Below are 27,958 nucleotides of genomic sequence, written 5' to 3' on the forward strand. Positions count from 1 at the left end.
ACATTCTCGCCTATTTATAGGGGATTAAAGTTGTGGAATGTGGTTAATAAAGAGTTAAGAGAAATAGGGGATCTGAAGGAATTTAAAAATAAAATAAAAGGAATGTTATATGAGAAATATGATTTTTAAATTTTTTTTAAGTTATATTAATTTTAATTTTTTTTATTTTTTTTTTTTTTATTTAAAATTATTTTTTTATGTACCTGGAGGACAAGTATGGTGATTTTGTGATTGGTGGTAGGAACTGCGTGCGAAGGGGAATGATTTTTCTTTTATTTTATTTTTTTTAGGCCTAGGTTGTATATTTCTGTTGTGAATATGAAATTTTGATATATGCCTACCCTTAGGACAACCTGACCCCAGGTTCTTGGGTCGGTAGTGAGTAAAATGTATTGTCCTTGTGTGTGTTAATAAATTACTATTACTATTAAAAAAACATAACACCTATTACATAATTAATACAATACATAACTATTATCAAATTTAAATATAAAAACACTGATTATATAATTGATGGTAAAACAATATGATTCCATCTCCAAGCAATTGTTACATAAACATTTTGCTAATAATTCCGAAACAACGTCATTGCGATGCCTTATTATTTATAATCGTTTCGCAGCCACTTGCATGAGGACAAACTTTCCTATCCTAAAACGTGTCAGAAATAAATAATAATCGGAAATTCAATATCTTATTTCATCGACTTTCATTTTGCCTTTTCAAAGGAATGTTGAGGTTCGACTTTCCCGATATTAACAGATTCGTTCCCAAGGTTGTTAGTTCCCAGGGGGAACTAATTACAGCCCCCCCCCCCTCTCCCGACTCAAATATAAGCATGTCGAGTGTGTCAATAAATATGTCTATGTCTGTGTCTATATATATGATTCCTTCTAACTTTTTGACCCCCCCCCAATAGCTTTCCATGAGCTTTTACATATTTAACTCCAGAAGAAGACACATGTCCTTGACAAAATTCAACATTATTATTCTTTTTTAATATTTAAATATTTAAAACACCACAAATTGTGTTAGCTGGTGGGCGAGTAAATTTTTTTTTAATAAAATAAAGCCGAATCAAAATGAAAAATTTAATAAAAAAAAATTAAGGTGGGACTTCTTGGGTGTGTTTTGAATGGGACAAAGACGATGACGGAAGGGTAAGGGGGAAGGGTAAGGTCAACAGACGACGTCATTTCTCTTTGTATGCAAGAACACTTGGGAAAAAATTGGTCATCCATAATTTTGCACTTTGTAATTTAGGTTTCTTAAGGTCAACGATTTCTTTCGCGGTAAGAAATGGTAGGAGAATCAAACAGTTCTTGGTAACGAACTGTAAAGTAAGAGTGACCCGACTCAATGGTAACCGAAACTCTAAAAAACGGAATTTTGATACCAATAGATACATCAAAACAATCAGATTTTAATGCTGATTTCAAATATGTAAGTTTCATCAAGTTTAGCCTTACCCATCAAAAGTTAAGTGCCTGAGAAAATTTGGCTGATTTTAGAAAAAAAAGGGGAACACCCCCTAAAAGTGATAGAACCCTAATGAAAATCACACCATCATATTCATCGTATCAGAGAACCCTAATGTAGAGGTTTCAAGCACCTATCTACAAAAATTTGGAATTTCGCATTTTTTTTTGCCAGAAGAAAGATCACGGATGCGTGTTTTTTTGTTTTTTTTGTTGTTTTTTTTCAGGGGTGATCGTATCGACCCAGTGGTCCTAGAAAATCGCAGGAGGAATCAGTGGAACGGAAATTAAAAGTTCTAGTGCCCTTTTTAAGTGACCAAATAAAATGGAGGGCAACTAGGCCCCCTCCCATGCTCGTTTTTTTCCCAAAGTTACCCAGTCAAAATTTTAAGATAGCAATTTTGTTCAGCATGGTCGAAAATATGATAACTATGTCTTTTAGGATGACTTAATCCCCCGAAGTCCCCGGGGGGAGGGCTGAAAGTTATGAACTTTACCCAATGTTAACATATAGTATTGGTTATTGAGAAGTATACAGACGTTTTCTGGGGGATTTTTTCCGGATGGTGGGGTGGGGGGGGGTGGTCGGGGGTTATATGGGAGGATCTTTCCATGAAGGAAGTTTTCATGGGGGAAGGGACATTGCTATGAAGGGGGCGCCAGATTTCCCAGCATTATTAAAGAAAAAGATCAGAAATTAAATAAAAAAAAGCAAGTTTTCCAACTGAAAGTAAGGAGCAACATCCAAACTTAAAACGAACAGAAAATGTTATGTATATGATGGGGTTCACCCCCTAGTCAATACCTTGCTCTTAAAGCCAAAGATTTTTTAGTACTTTCATAAGAGCTATTTATTCTAATTAACGGCCTTTGTGATTAAGGGGTCATTTTAAAGGATTGGAACAAAATTCGAACTTTAGCTTAAAGAGCAAGGTATTGACTAGGGGACGAACCCCCAATATATGTATTAAAAATCTATGAATATAGAAGTTCGTTGCGTAAGTTAATTCGTAAGTTACGTATATTTATTACTAATAAAAACATTCTTAAATAAAATCAAAGAACTTTCGAAAAAGCTATTTAACCAAATTAAAGTAAAATTAATACGCAAATTTCGTTTTAATCATTCATATACGGCGAGCCAAAATTAAAACCTGCATTAATTAAAAAACATTCAGAAATTAAATAAAAAAAAACAAGTTTTTTTAACTGAAAGTAAGGAACGACGTTAAAAATTAAAACGAACAGAATTTATTCCGTATATGAAAGGGGCTGTCCTCCCCTCAACGCCTCGCTCTTTACGCTAAAGTTTGACTTTCTCACAACTCAATTTTTTTTAAACAATAAAATTTTGTTTTAATTGCAAATTTTTTTAATTAACTTTAACGAAAATCACACCATCAGATTCAGCTTAGCAAAGAAGCTTCAAACTCCTATCTGCCAAAATGTGGAATTTTGCATTTTAAAATAAAAGCTGCATTAACTAAAAAAACGATCAGAAATTTAATAAAAAAACAAGTTTTTTAAACTGAAAATAAGGAGCGACATTAAAACTTAAAATAAACAAAAATTATTCCGTATATGAAAGGGGCTGTCCCCTCCTCAATGCCTCGCTCTTTACGCTAAAGTTTGACTCTGTCTCACAACTTTATTTTTTAAAACAATAAAAGACTTTAGCGTAAAGAGCGAGACGTTGAGGAGGGGACAGCCCCTTTCATATACGGAATAATTTCTGTTCGTTTTAAGTTTTAATGTCGCTCCTTACTTTCAGTTTAAAAAAACTTGTTTTTTTTATTTAATAGCTTAAAAGGCGCACGTTAGTTTTGGTTCGTTTTTAATCTCTATTCTCATATTGTAGACCCTAGGGAGTTAAGGAGAGTACGCTAAGTAGAAAACCCTCACCTTATTCGCGAATTACTGAAAATTAAATACAAAATAGAACGTCTCGCTCTTTACGCTCCTACGTCCCCTCCTCAAAGCCTCGCTCTTTACGCTAAAGTTAGACTTTCTCACAGCTCTATTTTTTTTTAAAAATAAAAAAACTTTAGCGTAAAGAGCGAGGCGTTAAGGAGGGGACTGTCCCTTTCATATACGGAATAATTTCTGTTCGTTTTAAGTTTTAACGTCGTTCCTTACTTTCAGTTAAAAAAAACTTGTTTTTTTTAAATTTAATTTCTCAAGAGGACGATTGGGAGCTCTTTTAAGGAGGAGGTAGTCGGGACGGAGGAGGATATCAGGAAGTAATAATAAATAAGAAATGTGATCCCAAAAGGACATAATAAGCGATTGTTAAGATTCCCAATCAATGCAAGATGGTTACGGCTGGTTAAAATCTAAGTCCTAAACAAATGTTATATTAAAGATAACAACAGTGATTTACTTAGCTTATTTTTCATTATAGACAAAACAAAATGAACACAAACGAGACCGCATATGCTTGATCTTATACATATAGATATGTGAAAAAAGTTATAAAAAAGGTTGGGGGAGGAGGAGGAGTAGGAGGGGGAGTGTTAGCAGCTGTAGTGGCCTAAAGTGGCCAATATTAGGCGGCCTAAGGTGGTGAGATATTAGAGTACTAAATAAAAAGAGTCACACTAATCATTTTCGTGAAGAAAACGCATTTGTACAAAATTTATCAAAAAAGCGAGAGTCGTCTTTATATACCTTAATAATAATCTTAGACAAGGGGAATATGATCCTAATCAAGATTCTTGAACAACTTTAAGGAAAAGAAAAAAGGGGGAATGATCCATTTGCGGGCTATGAGTGGTTCTTAGGACCACTTAATCTTCCAAGAAAATATCGCTTGACATGAAGAGTCGATTGGGAGACAAGTGGATAACGCCGAGAATGAACAATGTTTCCTAGGTAAAATGAAAGAGATGGAACTCTTGTTTCCACTCTAGTATCTTTTTCTGTATCCTACGCAGAAATAAGCTGCTTAGAAATTATATTTTAAATGTTTACAGCCAAGGTCACGTCTAGGATTTTTGCTCGGGGGTTTTAGGAAAAAAAAGGGGGGATAAAAAAGATCGGTTATTATCAAAGTTCTGTGAGTAAAAATTTGTTTACATAAAATGTTGTTACTTTTGCAGGACCCTGAAAAAATTGGAAGGGGGACCGCCCCCCCCCCCGATACAGCCCTACTTATAGCTCAGGAAGTAAAAATGCTAGATATTACCTCTCAAGGCCGTTTCCAGGGGGTTACTGGGCCTCTAAATTTTTGTCCGACTCGTAATAACGCAAAAATATAAATATATAAATTTTTGATACGTTTCTGAAATTTTTTGTAAGCCCCAAAAAATATCCCCGCAAACAAAAACACTGGATACGTCCTTGTAACCTCTACTAAAACATCTTAAAGTGATATATCCTCAGTCCGGCATAATGATGAGCACTCGGTTCAACAGGATACGTTGTTTTGAAATCTGTAGTAGCTTGTGAAGCACGTACATAATAAAGATAGTGCAAAGAATAGGTCGTGACCTTGAATACTAATCCTGGAACAAGATTTTATGATGGACAAGGAAATGAACCAAAGCAAATAAGGCAATCAAATATCGTATTTTTTTTAAGTAATGAGTACGTGAATAAAGTAAACGAAATATAGTCAGTAAGCACACAAATTAAAGTCTATTTAACAAGGGCTAAAAGGAATCTACACCATAAAAAGCTTATACAAAATTCCGGAAAGCAAATTTCATGTTGTCTTAATTAACGCACAGGACAATTTACAAATAAAAAATTCTAAAAGTATAGAGGGTTGAAATTTCAAGTTGTTTAATTAAATGTATTATAAATTATATTTTCAATTAAATTTCCAATAAAAATTATGGGTTTTCGGTCCTATATTGGCCTTTTTGGGGAAACTATTTGCTTACTTTTTTGTGCACTGTCCCTTGTGCTGTGCATTTTGTGCAGTCCCTTTTCCTTAAAGACTAACAGATGAAAGCTGAACGAAAAAAAAAGAAAGTATCTTGGCCTATTTTCAGGAACCCTTTAGGCTTCTATTGTGAGTGATTATAAAAATGGGAGCCCTCCCTCTGAACCATGCCTTCCTCTCCATTATAGTAAGCATACGAATTCAGATACAAAATAAACAAGCATACGACATGTAAGCTTTTTTCAGCATACAAAAGAAACAGCAAGCCTACGAATTAAAGTATACTAAAGCCCCATTTTATCTGGTTTAATAAGGGCCATAAGGATTATACGCCACAAAAAGCTTATACACAATTTTGCGTATTTATACACAAATTTTATCCTGTCTTAATTAGTGAACGAGACAATTAGAAAATACCACACCTACCTCATTTTTTTAGTGTCCTTATTAATAGTATAGCCAGTAATGACACAAATTAAAGTGCACTAAATCCCCATCTTAACTTGTTTAATAAGGGTCATAATGATTCCACACCGTAAAAACTTTTACACAAATTCCGGAGTACAAATTAAACATTAATTTAATTAATGCACAAGACAACTTAAACACGTTTAACACATAAAGTATTATATTTTAATATTAATATTACACATAAAAAATTAATATTATACAGGTATGGAAGGTTGAAATTTCAAGTTGTTTACATGTAGTCTACATTAAATTTTTAATTCAAATTAAAAATACTGGGTCTTCGGTCCTACATTGGCCTTTTTTTGGGGAAACTATTTGCTTATTTTTTGTGCATTGTCCCGGGTGCTGTGCATTTTGTGTGGTTTCTTTTCCTTAAAGACTTACAGATGAAAGCAGAACAAAACAAAAGAAAGTTTCTTGGCCCATTCTCGGGTACTATTTAGGCTTCATTATGAGTGGTTATAATTCTTCGCAATAAAAAGCTTATACACAGATCCCGGAGAATTTGTGTAAATACACAAATTTGTGTATTATACACTAATTTCACTTTGTCTTAATTATTGAACGAGAGGATCAGAAATACCACGCCAACCACTTATTTATTATTGTTCTGATTAATAGATATAGGGTTGAAAATGCTTATTATACTGAAGATTGGATACGTCTTGAACAGATTTCTGGGATTGAAACAAGAGCAAGCTCCAGATGAATTTGCTGTACAGATTCCAATACCATACCAGCCCCCCCCTACATATTTACTTTTTACTCTTAATGGTGCGTTTGGTGAAGCAGGTGAAGTTTAGTGAAGCTGAATCTAGTTCTCAGAGTGATTATGAATACTAGCACAGGGCATGGCCTCGCCTAGTTACATTGTATAGTTCACTTTTTTACTTTAAAAGCAAAAGTATAGCTTCAAGCTATAATATGAAATATACTTTCCTCTCGTTCTGAAGCAATGGCCGTTCCGAACACGAGACGGGGTATTGCTAGTAGATTGTATGTATGGAATTTTAGAGAAGCTCTACACCTTTTCAAAGAGAGTGAGTACCCCTCACATAGCCTTCCATTTCTATAGAAGCTCTACACCTTTTCAAAGAGATTCAGAACTCCCTCACATGGCCTTATACTTTGCATAAAGCTTATACTTTGCATCTTCACGAATGACAAGTAACAATTTTCCTTAAATTAGAATATTAGATAGATATCACATGTAAACGAGAAACTGCCGGTGATTTAGACATAATTTTCTCACTCCTAGAAGAGACTCGCATCTCATTAGTCCAAATATACATGCTAATTCGATTTCATCTCGTGACATATTTTTACATGTCAATTGCTAAAGAACTTTATTCATCTCAAACATAGAAATCAGATGCCTTTTAGGGTAAATCCGTGTCAGAAACCCAGTGTGTCTTGTTTAGGTGTTAATATATTCAGTTATTTTTTGTACATATTCAAGTTTCAGATTATAATTTTCTACAGTGTGAATAGCTCATTCATTCTAACAATATCTATATTTTACAATCATTTACACTGATAGAGATATGGAATATTCTAAGCGACTTCTGGTGAGTAAAATTTTCTTATTATTATAATAAAAAAGAAATCCATTTTTGTCTCGCCATTAAGTTAAGGAAGAATTTCCTTTACCTTCCTTACTTACTTAGGCTTTTTTTTCACCGTGCTGTTAGCTCTTTTAAAAAGTTTCCTATGTTAATTAAACAGTCCATGTATTTCAATTTTAGTAAATATTCAAAAAAAAGAGAGGCAGGCTCACTTTATTTTGGCTCATTGTATATGAAAAATTAAAATAGAATTTGCATATTAGTTTCGGCAGGTATGAAAGGTTGTCCCCTCCTCAATATCATGCTCTTTACACTGAAGTTCGAGTTTTGTTCGAATCACAAACTCTTGAATCACAAAGGTCGGTTAATTAAAATAGATACCTCTTTTGAAAATGCTAAAAAAAAAACTTAAGCGTATAGGGTGAGGTATTCGCTAGAGGGCGAACCCCTTTATATACTTAATAATTTTATTTTGGTTTAGGCCATTTGTCTCGCCATTAAGTTAAGGAAGAATTTCCTTTACCTTCCTTACTTACTTACGCTTTTTTTCACCGTGCTGTTAGCTCTTTTAAAAAGCCTCCTATGTTAATTAAACAGTCCATGTGTTTCAATTTTAGTAAATATTCAAAAAAAAAGAGAGGCAGATTTTGTGGGTATAGTCTTGTTTGGCGGGTATAATCTGGTTTGGTGGGTATAGTCTGGTTTGGTGGGTATAATCTGGTTTGATGGGTATAGTCTGGTTTGATGGGTATAGTCTGGTTTGGTTTTTCAAAGAGAGTGAGTTTTACACTTTACTTTTTTTTTTTTGTTTGTTTTTGTTTGTTTTTTAAATCGAAAACTAGAGATTGTCAAATTGCGTATTTAGGAATTGTTTTGATTGACATTTTTGCAAAAAGGGATTTTTGAAAAAGGAATTCGCAAATTGGACACTATGAACGATATTAATTAATGTTTTGAATAATAGGAGTGTGAATGATTCTAATTAGTGATTGGATTGTATGAAGGTGGAGAAAAAAAAGGATTAAACTGATTAACAGTTAAGGTAACCCCGAAGGGGTTGTTAACTCAGGTAATTTGTTATAAATTTGAAACAACATCAGTCTATGAAAATGGCTAAAGACGATAGAATGACATTGTGAGTTGACCTAGCTTTACCTCTCCGATGTGGTCTGTATAATACACAAGTGATGTATGAACATTATTGTCAATTTAAAATAGGGTCTAACGTTTATAGGAAGATATTTCTACCGGTCCTATTGGAAGACATTTTTACCGGTCCTATAGGAAGACATTTCTACCGGTCCTATAGGAAGATATTTCTACCGGTCCTATAGGAAGACATTTCTACCGATCCTATAGGAAGACATTTCTACCGGTCCTATAGGAAGACATTTCTACCGGTCCTATAGGAAGACATTTCTACCGGTCCTATAGGAAGACATTTCTACAGGTCCTATAGGTAAACATTTCTACCGGTCCTATAGGAAGACATTTCTACCGGTCCTATAGGAAGATATTTCTACCAGTCCTATAGGAATACATTTCTACCGGTCCTATAGGAAGATATTTCTACCGGTCCTGTAGGAAGACATTTCTACCGGTCCTATAGAAAGACATTTCTACCGGTCCCAAAGAGAGACATTTCTACCGGTCCTATAGTTAAACATTTCTACCTGTCCTATAGGAAGACATTTCTACCGGTCCTATAGGAAGACATTTCTACCTGTCCTATAGGTAAACATTTCTACGAGACGTATAAACCTTTTCAAAGAGAGTGAGTATCCTCTCACATTTGACCACTGGTTCGATACGATCACCCCTGGTTTAATTGCAATTTTCATGTTATTTTCATTGTTGTAATACGAACAAAAGAAATTTTGTAATATAATTCCTTTTTGTAAAGCGTCAAATACGCTGTAGGCCTTATACTTTTATCGTTAGAGAAACGGGCAAATCCTTCCCCCACGGTTGTGAGGGATAGGGCATCCATAGGGGGATGGTTATTAGACTTTTGAACTAGCTTCAGCAAAATGATTTTTTTTTTATTTCAATGTTTTCGGAAACTCACTAAGGTTAAAAGTGCATAGGGCTAAAGGATTAGTGAATTTTTTAAGGGAAGCAGGAGTTTTTTTTGTTTTTAATTCTGTTTTGTGGTCAAAATTGTATTTTTTTTAAACATTTTTCAATGTTTTCGGAAACTCGCTAAGGTTAAAAGTGCATATGGCTAAAGGATTAGGGATTTTTTAAGGGAAGCAGGAGTTGTTTTTGTTTTTATTTCGTTTTATGTGCTCAAAATTCTATTTTTTTAAACATTTTTCAATGTTTTCGGAAACTCGCTAAAGTTAAAAGTGCACAGGGCTAAAGGATTAGGTGATTTTTTAAGGGAAGCAGGAGTTGTTTTTTTTTTTAATTCTGTTTTTAGCCGTGACTACCTCAGATTGTTTTATGGTGCAGTGAGTTGTTACTAGTAGTAGTAATTTAGTGTTTTTTTCAAGACATTCATACTATAACTTCAATTCATTCAGTTATTTTCTTGATAAAACAAAGCCGTGACTACCTCAGATGGTTTTGTGGTGCAGTGAGTTGTTACTAGTAGTAGTACTTTCGTGTTTTTTGCAAGCCATTCATACTAGACCTTAAATGCATTCAGATATTTTTTTGATAAAACATAGCCGTGACTAATTCAGATGGTTTTGTAGTGCAGTAAGTTTTTACTAGTAGTAGTATTTTCGTGTTTTTTGCAAGCCATTCATACTATACCTTAAATGCATTCTGATATTTTCTTGATAAAACATAGCATTGACTACCTCAGATGGTTTTGTGGTGCAGCGAGTTGTTACTAGTAGTAGTACTTTCGTGTTTTTTGCAAGCCATTCATACTATACCTTAAATGTATTCAGAAGTTTCCATGATAAAACATATCCATGACTAAATCGGATGGTTTTTTGGTGCAGTGAGTTGATACTAGTAGTAGTACTTTCGTATTTTTTGGAAGCTATTCATACAATACCTTAAAAATATTCAGAAGTTTACTTGATAAAACATAGCCATGACTAACTCAGATGGTTTTTTTGTGCAGTGAGTTGTTACTAGTAGTAGTACTTTCGTGTTTTTTGCAAGTCATTCATACTAGACCTTAAATGCATTCTGATATTTTCTTAATAAAACATAGCCATGACTACCTCAGATGGTTTTGTGGTGCAGTGAGTTGTTACTAGTAGTAGTACTTTCGTGTTTTTTGCAAGCCGTTCATACTATACCTTAAACGTATTCAGAAGTTTCCTTGATAAAACATAGACGTGTACATCAGATGGTTTTGTAGTGCAGTGAGTTGATACTAGTAGTAGTACTTTCATGTTTTTTTGAAAGTCATTCATACTAGACCTTAAATGCATTCAGATATTTTCTTGATAAAACATAGCCGTGACTACCTCAGATGGTTTTGTGGTGCAGTTAGTTGTTACTAGTAGTAGTACTTTCGTGTTTTTGCGAGCCATTCATCCTATACCTTAAAAGTATTCAGAATTTTCCTTGATAAAACATAGACGTGACTACCTCAGATGGTTTTTTTGTGCAGTGAATTGTTACTATTATTAGTAATTTCGTGTTTTTTTTTTGCAAGCCATTCATAATATACCTTAAATTCATTAATATATTTTCTTTATAAAAAATATCCGTGACTACATCAGATGGTTTTGTAGTGCAATGAGTTGTTACTAGTAGTAGTACTTTCGTGTTTTTTGCAAGTCATTCATACTATACCTCAAATGCATTCAGATATTTCCTTGATAAAAAATAGCCTTGACTACATCAGATGGTTTTGTGGTGCAGTGAATTGTTACTAGTAGTAGAATTTTCGTGTTTTTTTTTGCAAGCCATTCATACTATACCCTAAATGCATTCAGATATTTCCTTGATAAAAAATAGCCGTGGCTACCTCATATTGTTTTGTGGTTCATTAATTTGTTTCTATTATTACTACTGTAGTGTTTTTCGCAAAAAAATTAAACTATACCTTAAATCCATACATATATTTTCTCGATAAAAAACAGCCGTGACTAATTCAGATGGCTTTTAATTTCAGTAATTTGTTACTAGTATTAATACTTTCGTATTTTTCGCAAGCCATTCATACTATACCTTAAATGAAATTCAGATCTCATTCAAGAAATTATGAAAAAATTGTAAGTAGAATAAAATATGCAAAGTCGACATAGCTTTATCTCATTTTTTAAGGTTAATTTAGATGAGGTTACGTGCGCGCACGTAACCTCATCTAAATTAACCTTAAAAAATGAGATAAAGCTATGTCGACTTTGCATATTTTATTCTACTTACAATTTTTTCATAATTTCTTGAATGAGATCTGAATTTCATTTAAGGTATAGTAGAATGGCCTGCAAAAAACATGAAAGTACTACTACTAGTAACAACTCACTGCACTACAAAACCATCTGAAGTAGTCACGGCTATGTTTTATCAAGGAAATATCTGAATGCATTTAAGGTATAGTATGAATGGATTGCAAAAAGCAATAAACTAATACTGCTAGTAACAAATCACTGAACAAAAAAACCATCTGAGGTAGCCACGGCTATTTTTTATAAATGAAATATCTTAATAAATATAGTGTATAGTATTAATGTCTGGCAAAAAAAAAACACGAAAATTCTACTACTTTTAGCAATTACCTGCACCAAAAAACCAACTGATGTTGTCAATGCTATTTTTTATAGAGTAAATATCTGAATGCATTTAAGGTATAGTATGAATGGCATGCAAAAAACACGAAAGTACTACTACTAGTAACAACTCATTGCACTACAAAACCATCTGAAGTAGTCACGGCTATGTTTTATCAAGAAAATATCTGAATGCATTTAAGGTCTAGTATGAATGACTTGCAAAAAACATGAAAATACTACTACTAGTATCAACTCACTACACTACAAAACCATCTGATGTAGTCACGGCTATGTTTTATCAAGGAAACTTCTGAATACATTTAAGGTATAGTATGAATGACTTGCAAAAAACACGAAACTACTACTACTAGTAACAACTCACTGCACCACAAAACCATCTGAGGTAGTCAAGGCTATGTTTTATCAAGAAAATATCTGAATGAATTTAATTTCTAGTATGAATTACTTGCAAAAAACACAAAAGTACAACTACTAGTAACAACTCACTGCACAAAAAAACCATCTGATTTAGTCATGGCTATTTTTTATCATGTAAGCTTCTGAATATATTTAAGTCATTGTATAAATGGCTTGCAAAAAACACGAAAGTATTACTACTAGTAACAACTCACTGCACCACAAAACCATCTGAGGTAGTCAAGGCTATTTTTTATCAAGAAAATATAAGAAAGAATTTAATGTAAATTATGAAAGTATTGCAAAAAAAAAGAAACTACTACTACTAGTAACAACTTACTGCACTACAAAACCATCTGAAGTAGTCACGGCTATGTTTTATCAAGAAAATATCTGAATGCATTTAAGTTATATTATGAATGGCTTGCAAAAAACACGAAAGTACTACTACTAGTAACAACTCACTGCACCACAAAACCAACTGAGGAAGTCACGGCTATATTTTATCAAGAAAATATCTGAATGCATTGAAGTTATAGTATGAATGGCTTGAAAAAAACACTAAAGTACTACTACTAGTAACAACTCACTGCACAATGAAACAATCTGAGTTAGTCACGGATAAAAACAGAATTAAAAACAAAAACAACTCCTGCTTCCCTTAAAAAATCACCTAATCCCTTAGCCCTGTGCACTTTTAACCTTAGCGAATTTCCGAAAACACTGAAATATTTAAAAAAAAATAGAATTTTGAGTACATAAAACGAAATAAAAACGAAAAAACCCCTGCTCCCCTTAAAAAATCACCTAATCCTTTAGCCCTATGCACTTTTAACTTTAGCCATTTTCCGAAAACATTGAAAAATGTTTTAAAAAAATACACTTTTGACCACAAAACAGAATTAAAAACAAAAAAAAAACTCCTGCTTCCCTTAAAAAATCCCTAATCCTTTAGCCCTATGCACTTTTAACCTTAGCGAGTTTCCGAAAACATTGAAATAAAAAAAAATCATTTTGCTGAAGCTAGTTCAAAAGTGTAATAACCATCCCCCTAGGGATGCCCTATCCCTCACAGACGTGGGGGAAGGATTTGCCCGTTTCTCTAACGATAAAAGTATAAGGCCTACAGCGTATTTGACGCTTTACAAAAAGGAATTATATTACAAAATTTCTTTTGTTCGTATTACAATAATGAAAATAACATGAAAATTGCAGTGAAACCAGACCAGGATTTACCAATATGTCCACTAGGCCCTGCGGCTTTCGCTATTCCCAAAGTTTTCGAGATTTCCCTGAAAACCTTGCAAAAACGGAGCGGCAAAAAAATCATTTTGCTGAAGCTAGTTCAAAAGTCTAATAAACATTCCCCTAGGGATGCCCTATCCCTCACAGCCGTGGGGGAAGGATTTGTCCGTTTCTCTAACGATAAAAGTATAAGGCCTACTGCGTATTTGACGCTTTACAAAAAGGAATTATATTACAAAATTTCTTTTGTTCTTATTACAATAATGAAAATAACATGAAAATTGCAGTGAAACCAGACCAGGATTTACCAATAGGTCCACTAGGCCCTGCGGCTTTCGCTATTCCCAAAGTTTTCGGGATTTCCCTGAAAACCTTGCAAAAACGGAGCGGCAAAAACGCTTGGGCCTAGAGGCGTCGAAGCTTTAAATATTCAGTCTAATTTATTAGTTCTTACCAAAACTATTAATTTATTTTGGAATAAAAAATATTTTGAAATAGAGAATTTTGAAAACTTGAATCTTTGGCAATCAAAAATGAACAGAAATTAATTAAAAAAAAGAAAACTTTCCGAAAAAGAAGTTTTCTAAAGAAAAGTAAAGGACAGTAAACTTAAGATCCGAAGAAATAGAAATCTACAAAAAATCAAACTCAAAATAACCAGAAATTACTATTAAATACCTCAGATGGTTTTGTGGTGCAGTGAATTGTTACTAGTAGTAGTATGTTTGCTAGATGTTTGCTAGAATTCTTTAAGAATGACCCCTGAATCACAAAAACCGTTTAATTAGAATAAATAGCTCTTTTGAGAGTACTAAAAACACTTTAGCATAAAGAACGAGGTATTGACTAGGGGGCGAATCATGATTTCAGGCACGTCAAAACCACGAAATATTAAAGTTAACTTCTCAATTAATAAACTCCAGGAAACAAACACCCACGAAAATCTAAAAAACCTAGGTCTGATTTCTATGTTTGAGATGAATAAAGTTCTTTAGCAATTGACATGTAAAAAATATGTCACGATATGAAATCGAATTAGCATGTATATTTGGACTAATGAGATGCGAGTCTCTTCTAGGTGTGAGAAAATTACGTCTAAATCACCGGCAGTTTCTCGTTTACATGTGATATCTATCTAATATTCTAATTTATAGAAAATTGTTACTTGTCATTCGTGAAGATAAATATTCTGAGGTCTTACTAATAAAAATAATTTTTATTAAATATAAACCAGTGTGTCTTGTTTAAATGTTAATATATTCAGTTTCTTTAGTATAAAATGTAGTTTCAATTTGGAACTTCATACAGTTTGAATATCCATTCTATCGATATAACTTCAAGGATGTATGGCGTTTTTGATTGCGAATACATTGGCTTGAATAAATCGGCGTGTGGAGTGATTTTTGAATGTGCGTTTCTACTGTTGACTACAGATCATCAAGAAGTCTCTTGTTACCACTGGTATATAAACTACAATATGTATGAGTACAATGAAGACAGGTGGCGCAATACACTATACTTTATAAACAAAATAGGTTTATATAATAGAATGATTCTTCCATCCTATAATAAAGGGAAGGATTTATCCTACGTACAAGAGGAAGTTAGAAAGATATGCTGTTTTTTGGCGTAACAGCACTGTACACAAAAGGGAATGTGCCCACTGATAAACTTTTAATCGACAAATGCAAATCAGATATACCATTATTCAACTTGGAAGATTTTAATTGTGAGATATTTCCGAGTAAGATACACAACCCAGAGGACGAGGATCGATTTTTTAGCAAATGGGTACCAATAGATATTGTGTGATATGTGTGTGAGATTTCCTAGGAAGAAGAAGAACAAACAAATCCGTGATATAGATTGGAATCACATCGAGTGGACGACAAACAATGATGAATTTTTACAATAGTCATCACACCCATGACTACCCAACGGTCTTTTTAAAGACCACCAATTCTATAAACACTTCGTAACCATGGTAATATGAATCTTTTAGGTTCAATATTTGAAGCTAGTTTCAGCAGAAGCTTAGGATAGTAGCGGACACCCTACTGTAGGGACTCATTTGAATGACCATTAAAGGTTCTAGTACCCTGTTTAAGCGACCAAAAAAAAAACTGAAGGGGGCAACTATGCACCATTCAATGATCAATTTTTCCCAAAGTTACACGATCCAGATTTTTAGAAAGCCATTTTGTTCAGCATAGTCGAAATATCTAATAACTATGTCATTGAGGATGACTCAATCTCCCACAGCCTCCTGGGGAATGGCTGCAAGTTTTGAACTTTGCCCATTGTTTACATATAATTTTCGTTATTGAGACGTATACAGATGTTTTCAGGGCAGACTTTTTCTGATGGGGGTGGGGGTTGGGGGAGGAGTTTACGTGGGAACATCTTTCCATGGAGGGATTTTGTGTGGAAGAAGGGGATTGTCCATGAAGGAAAATCCCCACTCTTTACGCTAAAGTTCTTTAGAACTTTCAAAAGAGATATCTAAAGTTTTGAAGGTTCTCTGTTGAAAGTTCTTTAGTACTATCAAAAGAGAGTAAGGAGCGACCCAGCTCAATAGTAACCAAAACTCTAAAAAACGGAATTTTGATACCAAAAGATACAGCAAAAAGAATTAGATTTGTGTGTTGATTTCAAATATATAAGTTGCACCAAGTTTAGTTATACTCGTCAAAAGTTAGGCGCCTGAGAAAATTTGCCACATCTTCGAAAAAAGTGGGAAATACCCTCTAAAAGTTGTAATACTTAGAAAGATCACTGATGCGTGTTTATTTAATTTTTTTTTCCCAGGGGTGATCGTATCGAACCAGTGGTCAAATGTGAGAGGATACTCACTCTCTTTGAAAAGGTGTATACGTCTCGTAGAAATGTTTACCTATAGGACCGGTAGAAATATCTTCCTATAGGACCGGTAGAAATGTCTTCCTATAGGACCGGTAGAAATGTTTAACTATAGGACCGGTAGAAATGTCTTCCTATAGAACCGGTAGAAATGTCTTTCTATAGGACCGGTAGAAATGTCTTCCTACAGGACCGGTAGAAATATCTTCCTATAGGACCGGTAGAAATGTCTTCCTATAGGACCGGTAGAAATGTCTTCCTATAGGACCGGTAGAAATGTCTTCCTATAGGACCGCTAGAAATGTTTTCCTATAGGACCTGTAGAAATGTCTTCCTATAGGACCGGAAGAAATGTCTTCCTATAGGACCGGTAGAGATCTCTTCCTATAGGACAGGTAGAAATATATACCTATAGGAACGTTAGAAATGTCTTCATATAGGACCGGTAGAAATCTCTTCCTATAGGACCGGTAGAAATGTCTTCCTATAGGACCGGTAGAAATGTCTTCCAATAGGACCGGTAGAAATATCTTCCTATAAACGTTAGACCCTATTTTAAATTGACAATACTGTTCATACATCACTTGTGTATTATACAGACCACATCGGAGAGGTAAAGCTAGGTCAACTCACAATGTCATTCTATCGTCGTTAGCCATTTTCATAGACTGATGTTGTTTCAAATTTATAACGAATTACCTGAGTTAACAACCCCTTCGGGGTTACCTTAACTGTTAATCAGTTTAAACCTTTTTTTCTCCACCTTCATACAATCCAATCACTAATTAGAATCATTCACACTCCTATTATTCAAAACATTAATTAATATCGTTCATAGTGTCCAATTTGCGAATTCCTTATCCCTTTTTGCAAAAATGTCAATCAAAACAATTCCTAAATACGCAATTTGACAATCTCTAGTTTTCTATTTAAAAAAAAACAAAAACAAACAAAAACAAAAAAGTAAAGTGTAATACTCACTCTCTTTGAAAAACCGAACCAGATTATACCCACCAAACCAGACTATACCCATCAAACCAGACTATACCCACCAAACCAGACTATACCCACCAAACCAGATTATACCCAACCAAACAAGACTATACCCACCAAACCTGCCTCTTTTTTTTTGAATATTTACTAAAATTGAAACACATGGACTGTTTAATTAACATAGGAAGCTTTTTAAAAGAGCTAACAGCACGGTGAAAAAAAGCGTAAGTAAGTAAGGAAGGTAAAGGAAATTATTCCTTAACTTAATGGCGAGACAAATGGCCTAAACCAAAAAAAAATTATTAAGTATATAAAGGGGTTCGCCCTCTAGCCAATACCTCGCCCTTTACGCTTAAGTTTCTTTTTTTTTAGCACTTTCAAAAGAGGTATCTATTCTAATTAACCGACCTTTGTGATTCAAGAGTTTGTGATTCGAACAAAACTTGAACTTAAGTGTAAAGAGCAAAGTATTGAGGAGGGGGGCTACCTGCCATATCTTCCAAAAATAAAATGCAAATTCTATTTTAATTTTTCATATGCAATGAAACAAAATCAAAGTGAACCTGCCTCTCTTTTTTTTGAATATTTACTAAAATTGAAACACATGGACTGTTTAATTAACATAGAAAGCTTTTTAAAAGAGCTAACAGCATAGTGAAAAAAAAGCGTAAGTAAGTAAGGAAGGTAAAGGAAATTCTTCCTTAACTTAATGGCGAGACAAATAGCCTAAACCCAAAAAAAAATTATTAAGTATATAAAGGGGTTCGTCCTCTAGCCTATACCTCACCCTATAGGCTTAAGTTTTTTTTTTTCTTAGCACTTTCAAAAGAGGTATCTATTCTAATTAACCGACCTTTGTGATTCAGGAGTTTGTGATTCGAACAAAATTCGAACTTTAGTGTAAAGAGCATGATATTGAGGAGGGGGGCTACCTTTCATATCTGCCAAAAATAATATGCAAATTATATTTTAATTTGTCATATACAATGAGCCAAAATCAAAGTGGACCTGCCTCTCTTTTTTTTTTTGAATATTTACTAAAATTGAAACACATGGACTGTTTAATTAACATAGGAAGCTTTTCAAAAGAGCTAACAGCACGGTGAAAAAAAGCGTAAGTAAGTAAGGAAGGTAAAGGAAATTCTTCCTTAACTTAATGGCGAGACAAATAGCCTAAACCCAAAAAAAATTATTAAGTATATAAAGGGGTTCGCCCCCAAGTCTAGATCTCGCCCTAAAGGGTAAAGTTTTTTTTAGCATTTTCAAAAGAGGTATATATTCTAACTACCTAGCCGGTGTTTGTCAGAAGTGCTTGATTTAAACGAAATTTGGCCTTAAGCTTGCGTAGAAAAGTAGTGAGGAGAGGGGCGACCTGCAACATGTGCTAAAAATATTTTTAAAAATATATTTTCATTTGTCGTACACAATGGATCAAAATCAAAGTGGAACTACCTCTCTTTTTTTTTGAATGTTTACTAAAATTGAAATACATGTATTGTTAAATTAAAATATGAAGCTTTTTAAAAGAGCTAACAGCACGGTGAAAAAAAAGCGTAAGTAAGTAAGGAAGGTAAAGGAAATTCTTCCTTAACTTAATGGCGAGACAAATAGCCTAAACCCCAAAAAAATTATTAAGTATATAAAGGGGTTCGCCCTCTAGCCAATACCTCGCCCTTAACGCTTAAGTTTTTTTTTTGCACTTTCAAAAGAGGTATCTATTCTAATTAACCGACCTTTGTGATTCAAGAGTTTTTGATTCGAACAAAATTTAAACTTTAGTGTAAAGAGCAAAGTATTGAGGATGGGGGAGACCTTCCATATCTAGCAAAAATAAAATGTAAATTCTATTTTAATTTTTCATATACAATGAGTCAAAATCAAAGTAAACCTGCCTCTCTTTTATTTTTGAATATTTACTAAAATTGAAACACATGGATTGTTAAATTAGAATATGAAACTTTTTAAAAGAGCTAACAGCACGGTGAAAAAAAAGCGTAAGTAAGTAAGGAAGGTAAAGGAAATTCTTCCTTAACTTAATGGCGAGACAAATAGCCTAAACCCAAAAAAAAATTATTAAGTATAAAAAGGGGTTCGCCCTCTAGCCAATACCTCGCCCTTTACGCTTAAGTTTTTTTTTTTAGCACTTTCAAAAGAGGTATCTATTCTAATTAACCGACCTTTGTGATTCAAGAGTTTGTGATTCGAACAAAATTCGAACTTTAGTGTAAAGAGCATGATATTGAGGAGGGGGGCGACCTTTCATATCTGCCGAAACTAATATGCAAATTCTATTTTAATTTTTCATATACAATGAGCCAAAATCAAAATGAACCTGCCTCTTTTTTTTTAATATTTACTAAAATTGAAACACATGGACTGTTTAATTAACATAGGAAGCTTTTTAAAAGAGCTAACAGCACGGTGAAAAAAAAAGCCTAAGTAAGTAAGGAAGGTAAAGGAAATTCTTCCTTAACTTAATGGCGAGACAAAATGGATTTCTTTTTTATTATAATAATAAGAAAATTTTACTCACCAGAAGTCGCTTCGAATATTCCATATCTCTATCAGTGTAAATGATTGTAAAATATAGATATTGATAGACTGAATGAACTATTCAAACTGTAGAAAATTCTAATCTGAAACTTGATTATATATAAAAAAAAACTGAATATATTAACCTCTAAACAAGACACACTGGTTTTCTGACACGGATTTACCCTAAAAGGCATCTGATTTCTATGTTTGAGATGAATAAAGTTCTTTAGCAATTGACATGTAAAAATATGTCACGAGATGAAATCGAATTAGCATGTATATTTGGACTAATGAGATGCGAGTCTCTTCTAGGTGTGGGAAAATTACGTCTAAATCACCGGCAGTTTCTCGTTTACATGTGATATCTATCTAATATTCTAATTTAAGGAAAATTGTTACTTGTCATTCGTGAAGATGCAATGTATAATCTTTATGCAAAGTATAAGGCCATGTGAGGGAGTTCTGAATCTCTTTGAAAAGGTGTATAGCTTCTATAGAAATGGAAGGCCATGTGAGGGGTACTCACTCTCTTTGAAAAGGTGTAGAGCTTCTATAGAATTCCATACATACAATCTACTATTGCTTCAATATTAATATCAACAAGAAAAATTGAACGTTCTTCTACATTAGCGTTGCTAACACTGCTTGAAGCTTTATTGCTTTATCATAGGCATTATTAGGCTTTATTGCCTAAAAATAAGGGAAGCTCATTTACGTTATTCACCAATTAAGATCTCCTTTTCCGAAAAAAAGTTCCGACTCGTAAATTGGTCGTAAAAATGTAGCTAAAAAAAACTATTCCGCCCGAAAAACTATCCACCCTTCCCTCCGAAAAAATTACGGCAAGAAAAAACAAAAAGAGAGTAAACTCACCGGCCTAAATACTGTCGTGAAAAAACGTACGTCGCGTTAATACGTTTGGGTTTTACAGATTTCTCGTCTTCTCCCTCCTTTTTGTCGTATGGTAGCTCTAGGAGACCAGCAGGAGCGATCAACAATTCTCCATCGGGACTAAAACACAATCGACGGCAAAAAGACTGAAGTGTATCGTCGTAGAAGAGCCTAACTTGAACATCAGATTGTGTCTCATCTTTTGAGGTGGGGAGGGGCAAGCTAGCTTTTGACACACGAGAAATCACTTTTTTCGTCTGAAGATTATATATTCTAAGATTCCTTAAAATAAAATTAGCAGTTTAAAACTAACAAAAGCTTCAACAATTAAAGATGGATTGAAGATAGGGTTTCTACACTGGGATAAATTAAATATAGGTATAGGGATGAGATCCCTATTAAACATAGGAAAATGGGTAAAAAATACTAGCACCGCTTACAGTGTAGCATCAGGTGACAATATTAAAGAAATAGAAAATTTCAATTGAAATTGGATAGTTGATACGACTAATCTCCAGTGTTAAAGGATTGAAGCTGAAATTTCTCTGTAACTATAATTAATCAGCATTTTTCTTCAAATCGTAAAATCTAGTCGACACAAAAAAAGGCCTAGTTTATATCTTGGGAAAGTCTTGGTAAGTTAAGCAGGCAAGTTAACCTTACAATGTTTTGTTTCTGAATAGATAATTCTCTACCTTATCGAGTACGCTTAGAGAGTACAATTTAATATTTAAAAGAATATCAAGGTGCAAGAATGTACAAATTTTATTAAGAATTCCACTCAAAATTAATCATTCAATCAAAAATAAAACGGTTTCCGATCCAAGACCCGCAATTGCATCATATAAGTTCGATTAAGGTCTCAATAATTAGAATACAGATTACAGCTAAAGGAAGGGAAAGAAAAATAGAGAGAGAGAGAGAGAGAGAGAGAGAGAGAGAGAGAGAGAGAGAGAGAGAGAGAGAGAGAGAGAGAGAGAGAGAGAGAGAGAGAGAAAGAGAGAGTGGGGGGGGAGAAAGAGAGAGAAAGAAAGAGAGAGAGAGAGAACCTGTCACTTGAGAGTGTTCCCAAATACTGTCCTTGTGGATCCCAAGCCACTCCTTGGACAAAACCTTTGTGCTCAGAAAGGATACTGGTTTTTGACCCTGGAAAGAGAAGAAACTATTAGGAAAAAAACTTTTTAACTTTATGTCAAAATTAAAAATTAAACTTGAAAAAAAACTTTTATTAACATATTTTTTGTGGTATTTATATTTAGCTCAGAAAGCATACCACATATTTTTCGATAACTTGACAAGAAAAGAAGACGGCTAGTTCAAAAAGGAGGAAAAAACAGATTTAACAATTCTAACAGAATTGTTAGCAGAATCGACAGTAATGTCACCCTCTGGAGAAACTTTCATATTTTAACAAAAAGTAGAGACAGACGTAAAAAGTTTTCAAAAATAAGAATCAGAGATCTGCTTCAGAGATCTTCAATGGAGAATCAGAGATCTGAACTAACTAATATAAGTATTTAAAAATTAAAGAAAGCATGCCCCGAAAGTAACTTGTTAGTTAGTTCTAGGACTGTACCACAAAAAAACTATAGATAGATAGATATAGATATTTATTGCAATAAAAGCCACTTTGGGCCATGGCAAAAAAGGAAAATCACACAAAATAATAGCACATGATATAAGAACTATATATATATGCCCTAATAAGAACTAAGGAGCCTCTTAGAAAGACCTCATCATGCTAATTATAAAATTAAAAAGTATTGCACATCAATTAAAAACCAATTAAAGTTATCTAAGTTGTTACATTCCATTTGACATTTTTTACATTACCCCAATAAATTATTGTAAACAAAGAAACTAACATAAAGAATCAAGTATGCCCTTATTTACATTGTTGAAATTATAATTTGGAAACTTATATATATTATCGGGTCTTCATACGGATATCCCGCTCAACAAGCTACAGAACCCAGCTCGAAACATAAGAGCGGAGATGATCATAAGTTATAGATGAAAACAAGATCAACTTCAAAATTGAACTATTAACTATTAAAAGGTGAAATACATGTTAAGAAATGGTTTGCAGAATTATCAAACCGTTCGTGGTAACGAACTGTAAGTAAGGAGCGACCCGGCTCAATGGTAACCGAAACTCTAAAAAACGGAATTTTGATACCAATAGATGCATCAAAAGAATCAGATTTTAATTCTGATTTCAAATATATAAGTTTCACCAAGTTTAGTCTAACCCATCAAAAGTTAGGCGCCTGAGAAAATTTGGTTGATTTTAGAAAAAAGGGGAAAGACCACCTAAAAGTTATAAAACTTTAATGAAAATCCCAACATCATATTCAGCGTATCAGAGAACCCTACTGTAGAGGTTTCAAGCCCCTATCTACAAAAATGTGGAATTTTGCATTTTTTGCCAGAAGAAAGATCACGGATGCGTTTTTCTTTGTTGTTGTTTTTTCCCAGAGGTGATCGTATCAACTCAGTGGTCCTAGAATATCGTAAGAGGGCTCATTGGAACGGAAATTAAAAGTTCTACTGCCCTTTTAAGTGACCAAAAAAATGGAGGGCAACTAGGCCCCCTCCCATGCTTCCCATTTTTTTCCAAGTCACCCGATCAAAATTTTGAGATAGCCATTTTGTTCAGCACGGTCGAAAATATGATAACTATGTCTTTTAGGATGACTTAATCCCCCAAAGTCCCCGGGGGGAGGGCTGAAAGTTATGAACTTTACCCAATGTTAACATTTAGTATTGGTTATTGGGAAGTATACAGACGTTTTCAGGGGGGGATTTTTTCTGGTAGGTGGCGGAGGTTGTATGGGAGGATCTTTCATGAAGGAAGTTTTCATGGGGGAAGGGACATTGTTATGAAGGGGCGCCGGATTTCCCAGCATTATTAAAGAAAAAGATCAGAAATTAAATAAAAAAAAAAGTTTTTCAGCTGAAAGTAAGGAGCAACATCAAAACTTAAAATTAACAGAAAATACTACGTATATGATTGGGTTCATCCCCTAGTCAATATCTCACTCTTTAAGCCAAATATTTTTCAGTATTTTCATAAGAGCTATTTATTCTAATTAACGGCCTTTGTGATTAAGGGGTCATTTTTAAAGAATTGGAACAAAATTGACTTTCTCACAACTCTATTTTTTTAAACAATAAAAAACTTTAGCGTAAAGAGCGAGGGATTGAGGAGGGGAAAGCCCCTTTCATATACGGAATAATTTCTGTTCGTTTTAAATTTTAACGTCGTTCCTTTCAGTTAAAAAAAACTCGTTTTTTTTTATTTAATCAAAACAATGACACGCAACTGGCAAAAAGAAAAGTGTTTGTATAAACTATAGTACATAACATATTGTATGAATACATAGATCTAGCACTACTAATGCTACTAGCAGCTCACTGCGGCACCAAGCAGCCTGAGATCAAAACAACTGCGCAAGCTCCTCCTCCGCTCCATTCTACTCATACTGTTAAACCCCCTCCCATGAAATTCTAATTTCTTTTCAGTCCTTTCTTAAAAACCTTTGGGGGACGACTTTTTTTTTATTTTGGCCTCATATGGATGAGCAAAAGTGTTGGATATTCAAGTTAAAAAGCACTGCACATCCATTAATAACCACTTATCTAAGTTTTCATATTCCATATTATATTTTTATCTATAAGCACTGCACATCCATTAATAACGTCTTAAATTTATCTAAGTTTTCATATTCCATCTTATATTTTTATCTATAAGCACTGCACATCCATTAATAACGTCTTAAATTTATCTAAGTTGTCATATTCCATCTTATATTTTTATCTATAAGCACTGCACATCCATTAATAACCAATTAAATTTATCTAAGTTGTAATAGTTCATCTTATATTTTTATATATAAGCACTGCACATACATTAATAACCACTTAAATTTATCTAAGTTTTCATATTCCATCTTATATTTTTATCTATAAGCACTGCACATCCATTAATAACGTCTTAAATTTATCTAAGTTGTAATATTCCATCTTATATTTTTATCTATAAGCACTTCACACCCATTAATAACCACTTAAATTTATCAAAGTTTTCATATTCCATCTTATATCTTTTTCTATAAGCACTGCAAATCCATTAATAACCACTTAAATTTATCAAAGTTGTCATATTCCATCTTATATTTTTAACTATAAGCACTGCACATCCATTAATAACCACTTAAATTTATCTAAGCTGTAATATTCCGTCTTATATTTTTATCTATAAGCACTGCACATCCATTAATAACCACTTAAATTTATCTAAGTTGTCATATTCCATCTTATATTTTTATCTATAAGCACTGCACATCCATTAATAACCACTTACATTTATCTAAGTTGTCATATTCCATCTTATATTTTTATCTATAAGCACTGCACATCCATTAATAACCACTTAAATTTATCAAAGCTTTAATATTCCATCTTATATTTTTATCTATAAGCACTGCACATCCATTAATAACCACTTAAATTTATCAAAGTTGTCATATTCCATCTTATATTTTTATCTATAAGCACTGTACATCCATTAATAACCACTTAAATTTATCTAAGCTGTAATATTCCATCTTATATTTTTATCTATAAGGACTGCACATCCATTAATAACCACTTAAATTTATCTAAGTTGTCATATTCCATCTTATATTTTTATCTATAAGCACTGCACACCCATTAATAACCACTTAAATTTATCTAAGTTGTCATATTCCATCTTATATTTTTATCTATAAGCACTGCACATCCATTAATAACCACATAAATTTATCTAAGCTGTAATATTCCATCTTATATTTTTATCTATAAGCACTGCACATTCATTAATAACCACTTAAATTTATCTAAGTTGGCATATTCCATCTTATATTTTTATCTATAAGCACTGCACATCCATTAATAACCACTTAAATTTATCTAAGTTGTCATATTCCATCTTATATTTTTATCTATAAGCACTGCACATCCATTAATAACCACTTAAATTTATCTAAGATGTAATATTCCATCTTATATTTTTATCTATAAGCACTGCACATACATTAATAACCACTTAAATTTATCTAAGTTGTCATATTCCATCTTATATTTTTATCTATAAGCACTGCACATCCATTAATAACCACTTAAATTTATCTAAGCTGTAATATTCCATCTTATATTTTTTTCTATAAGCACTGCACATCCATTAATAACCACTTAAATTTATCTAAGTTGTCATATTCCATCTTATATTTTTATCTATAAGCACTGCACATCCATTAATAACCACTTAAATTTATCTAAGCTGTAATATTCCATCTTATATTTTTATCTATAAGCACTGCACATCCATTAATAACCACTTAAATTTATCTAAGTTGTCATATTCCATCTTATATTTTTATCTATAAGCACTGCACATTTAACCACTTAAATTTATCTAAGTTGTCATATTCCATCTTATATTTTTATCTATAAGCACTGCACATCCATTAATAACCACTTAAATTTATCTAAGCTGTAATATTCCATCTTATATTTTTATCTATAAGCACTGCACATCCATTAATAACCACTTAAATTTATCTAAGTTGTCATATTCCATCTTATATTTTTATCTATAAGCACTGCACATCCATTAATAACCACTTAAATTTATCTAAGTTGTCATTTCCCATATTATATTTTTATCTACAAGCACTGCACATCCATTAATAACCACTTAAATTTATCTAAGTTGTCATATTCCATCTTATATTTTCATCTATAAGCACTGCACACCCATTAATAACCACTTAAATTTATCTAAGCTGTAATATTCCATCTTATATTTTTATCTATAAGCACTGCACATCCATTAATAACCACTTAAATTTATCTAAGATGTCATATTCCATCTTATATTTTTATCTATAAGCACTGCACATCAATTAATAACCTCTTAATTTTATCTAAGTTGTCATATTCCATCTTATATTTTTATATATAAGCACTGCACATCCATTAATAACCACTTAAATTTATCTAAGATGTAATATTCCATCTTATATTTTTATCTATAAGCACTTCACATCCATTAATAACCCCTTAAATTTATCTTAGTTGGAATAGCACATATTATATTTTTATCTACAAGAACTGCACACCCATTAATAACACCTTAAATTTATATAAGCTTTCATTTCCAATATTATATTTTCATCTACAAGCACTGCACACCCATTAATAAAAACTTAAATTTATCTAAGCTGTCATATTCAATCTTATATCTTTATCTATAAGCACTGCAAATCCATTAATAACCACTTAAATTTATCTAAGTTGTCATATTCCATCTTATATTTTTATCTATAAGCACTGCACATCCATTAATAACCACTTAAATTTATCTAAGCTGTAATATTCCATCTTATATTTTTATCTATAAGCACTGCACATCCATTAATAACCACTTAAATTTATCTAAGTTGTAATAGTACGTATTATAGCTTTTTCTATAATGACTGCAAATCAATTAATAACCACTTACATTTATCTAAGTTGTAATATTCCATCTTATATTTTTATTTATAAGCACTGCACACCCATTAATAACCACTTAAATTTATCTAAGATGTAATATTCCATCTCATAGTTTTATCTATAAGCACTGCACATCCATTAATAACCACTTAAATTTATCTAAGTTGTCATATTCCATCTTATATTTTTATCTATAAGCACTGCACACCCATTAATAACCACTTAAATTTATCTAAGCTGTAATATTCCATCTCATATCTTTTTCTATAAGGACTGCAAATCCATTAATAACAACTTAAATTTATCTAAGCTGTCATATTCCATCTTATATATTTATTTATAAGAACTGAACACCCATTAATAAACACTTAAATATATCTAAGATGTAAT

At 32.8% G+C, this 27,958-nt stretch overlaps 1 protein-coding gene across 1 annotated transcript in view; it reads right to left on the reverse strand.

Moving 5' to 3' along the window:
- Caf1-105 (chromatin assembly factor 1, p105 subunit) overlaps positions 1-27,958 on the reverse strand; it is an 82,024-nt gene that overhangs the window by 17,135 nt on the left and 36,931 nt on the right. Inside the window, exons 4-5 of the mRNA XM_089107946.1 lie at positions 22,075-22,171; positions 21,008-21,307 (exon numbers count right to left, since the gene is read on the reverse strand). Of these exons, the coding sequence (XP_088964072.1) occupies positions 21,008-21,307; positions 22,075-22,171 (397 nt within the window). The remainder of the gene's footprint in view (positions 1-21,007; positions 21,308-22,074; positions 22,172-27,958) is intronic.

The sequence above is a fragment of the Artemia sp. Qi Xiang Cuo genome, chromosome 2 (genome assembly GCF_049724085.1).
Source record: "Artemia sp. Qi Xiang Cuo chromosome 2, ASM4972408v1, whole genome shotgun sequence".
Lineage (NCBI taxonomy): Eukaryota > Metazoa > Arthropoda > Branchiopoda > Anostraca > Artemiidae > Artemia > Artemia sp. Qi Xiang Cuo.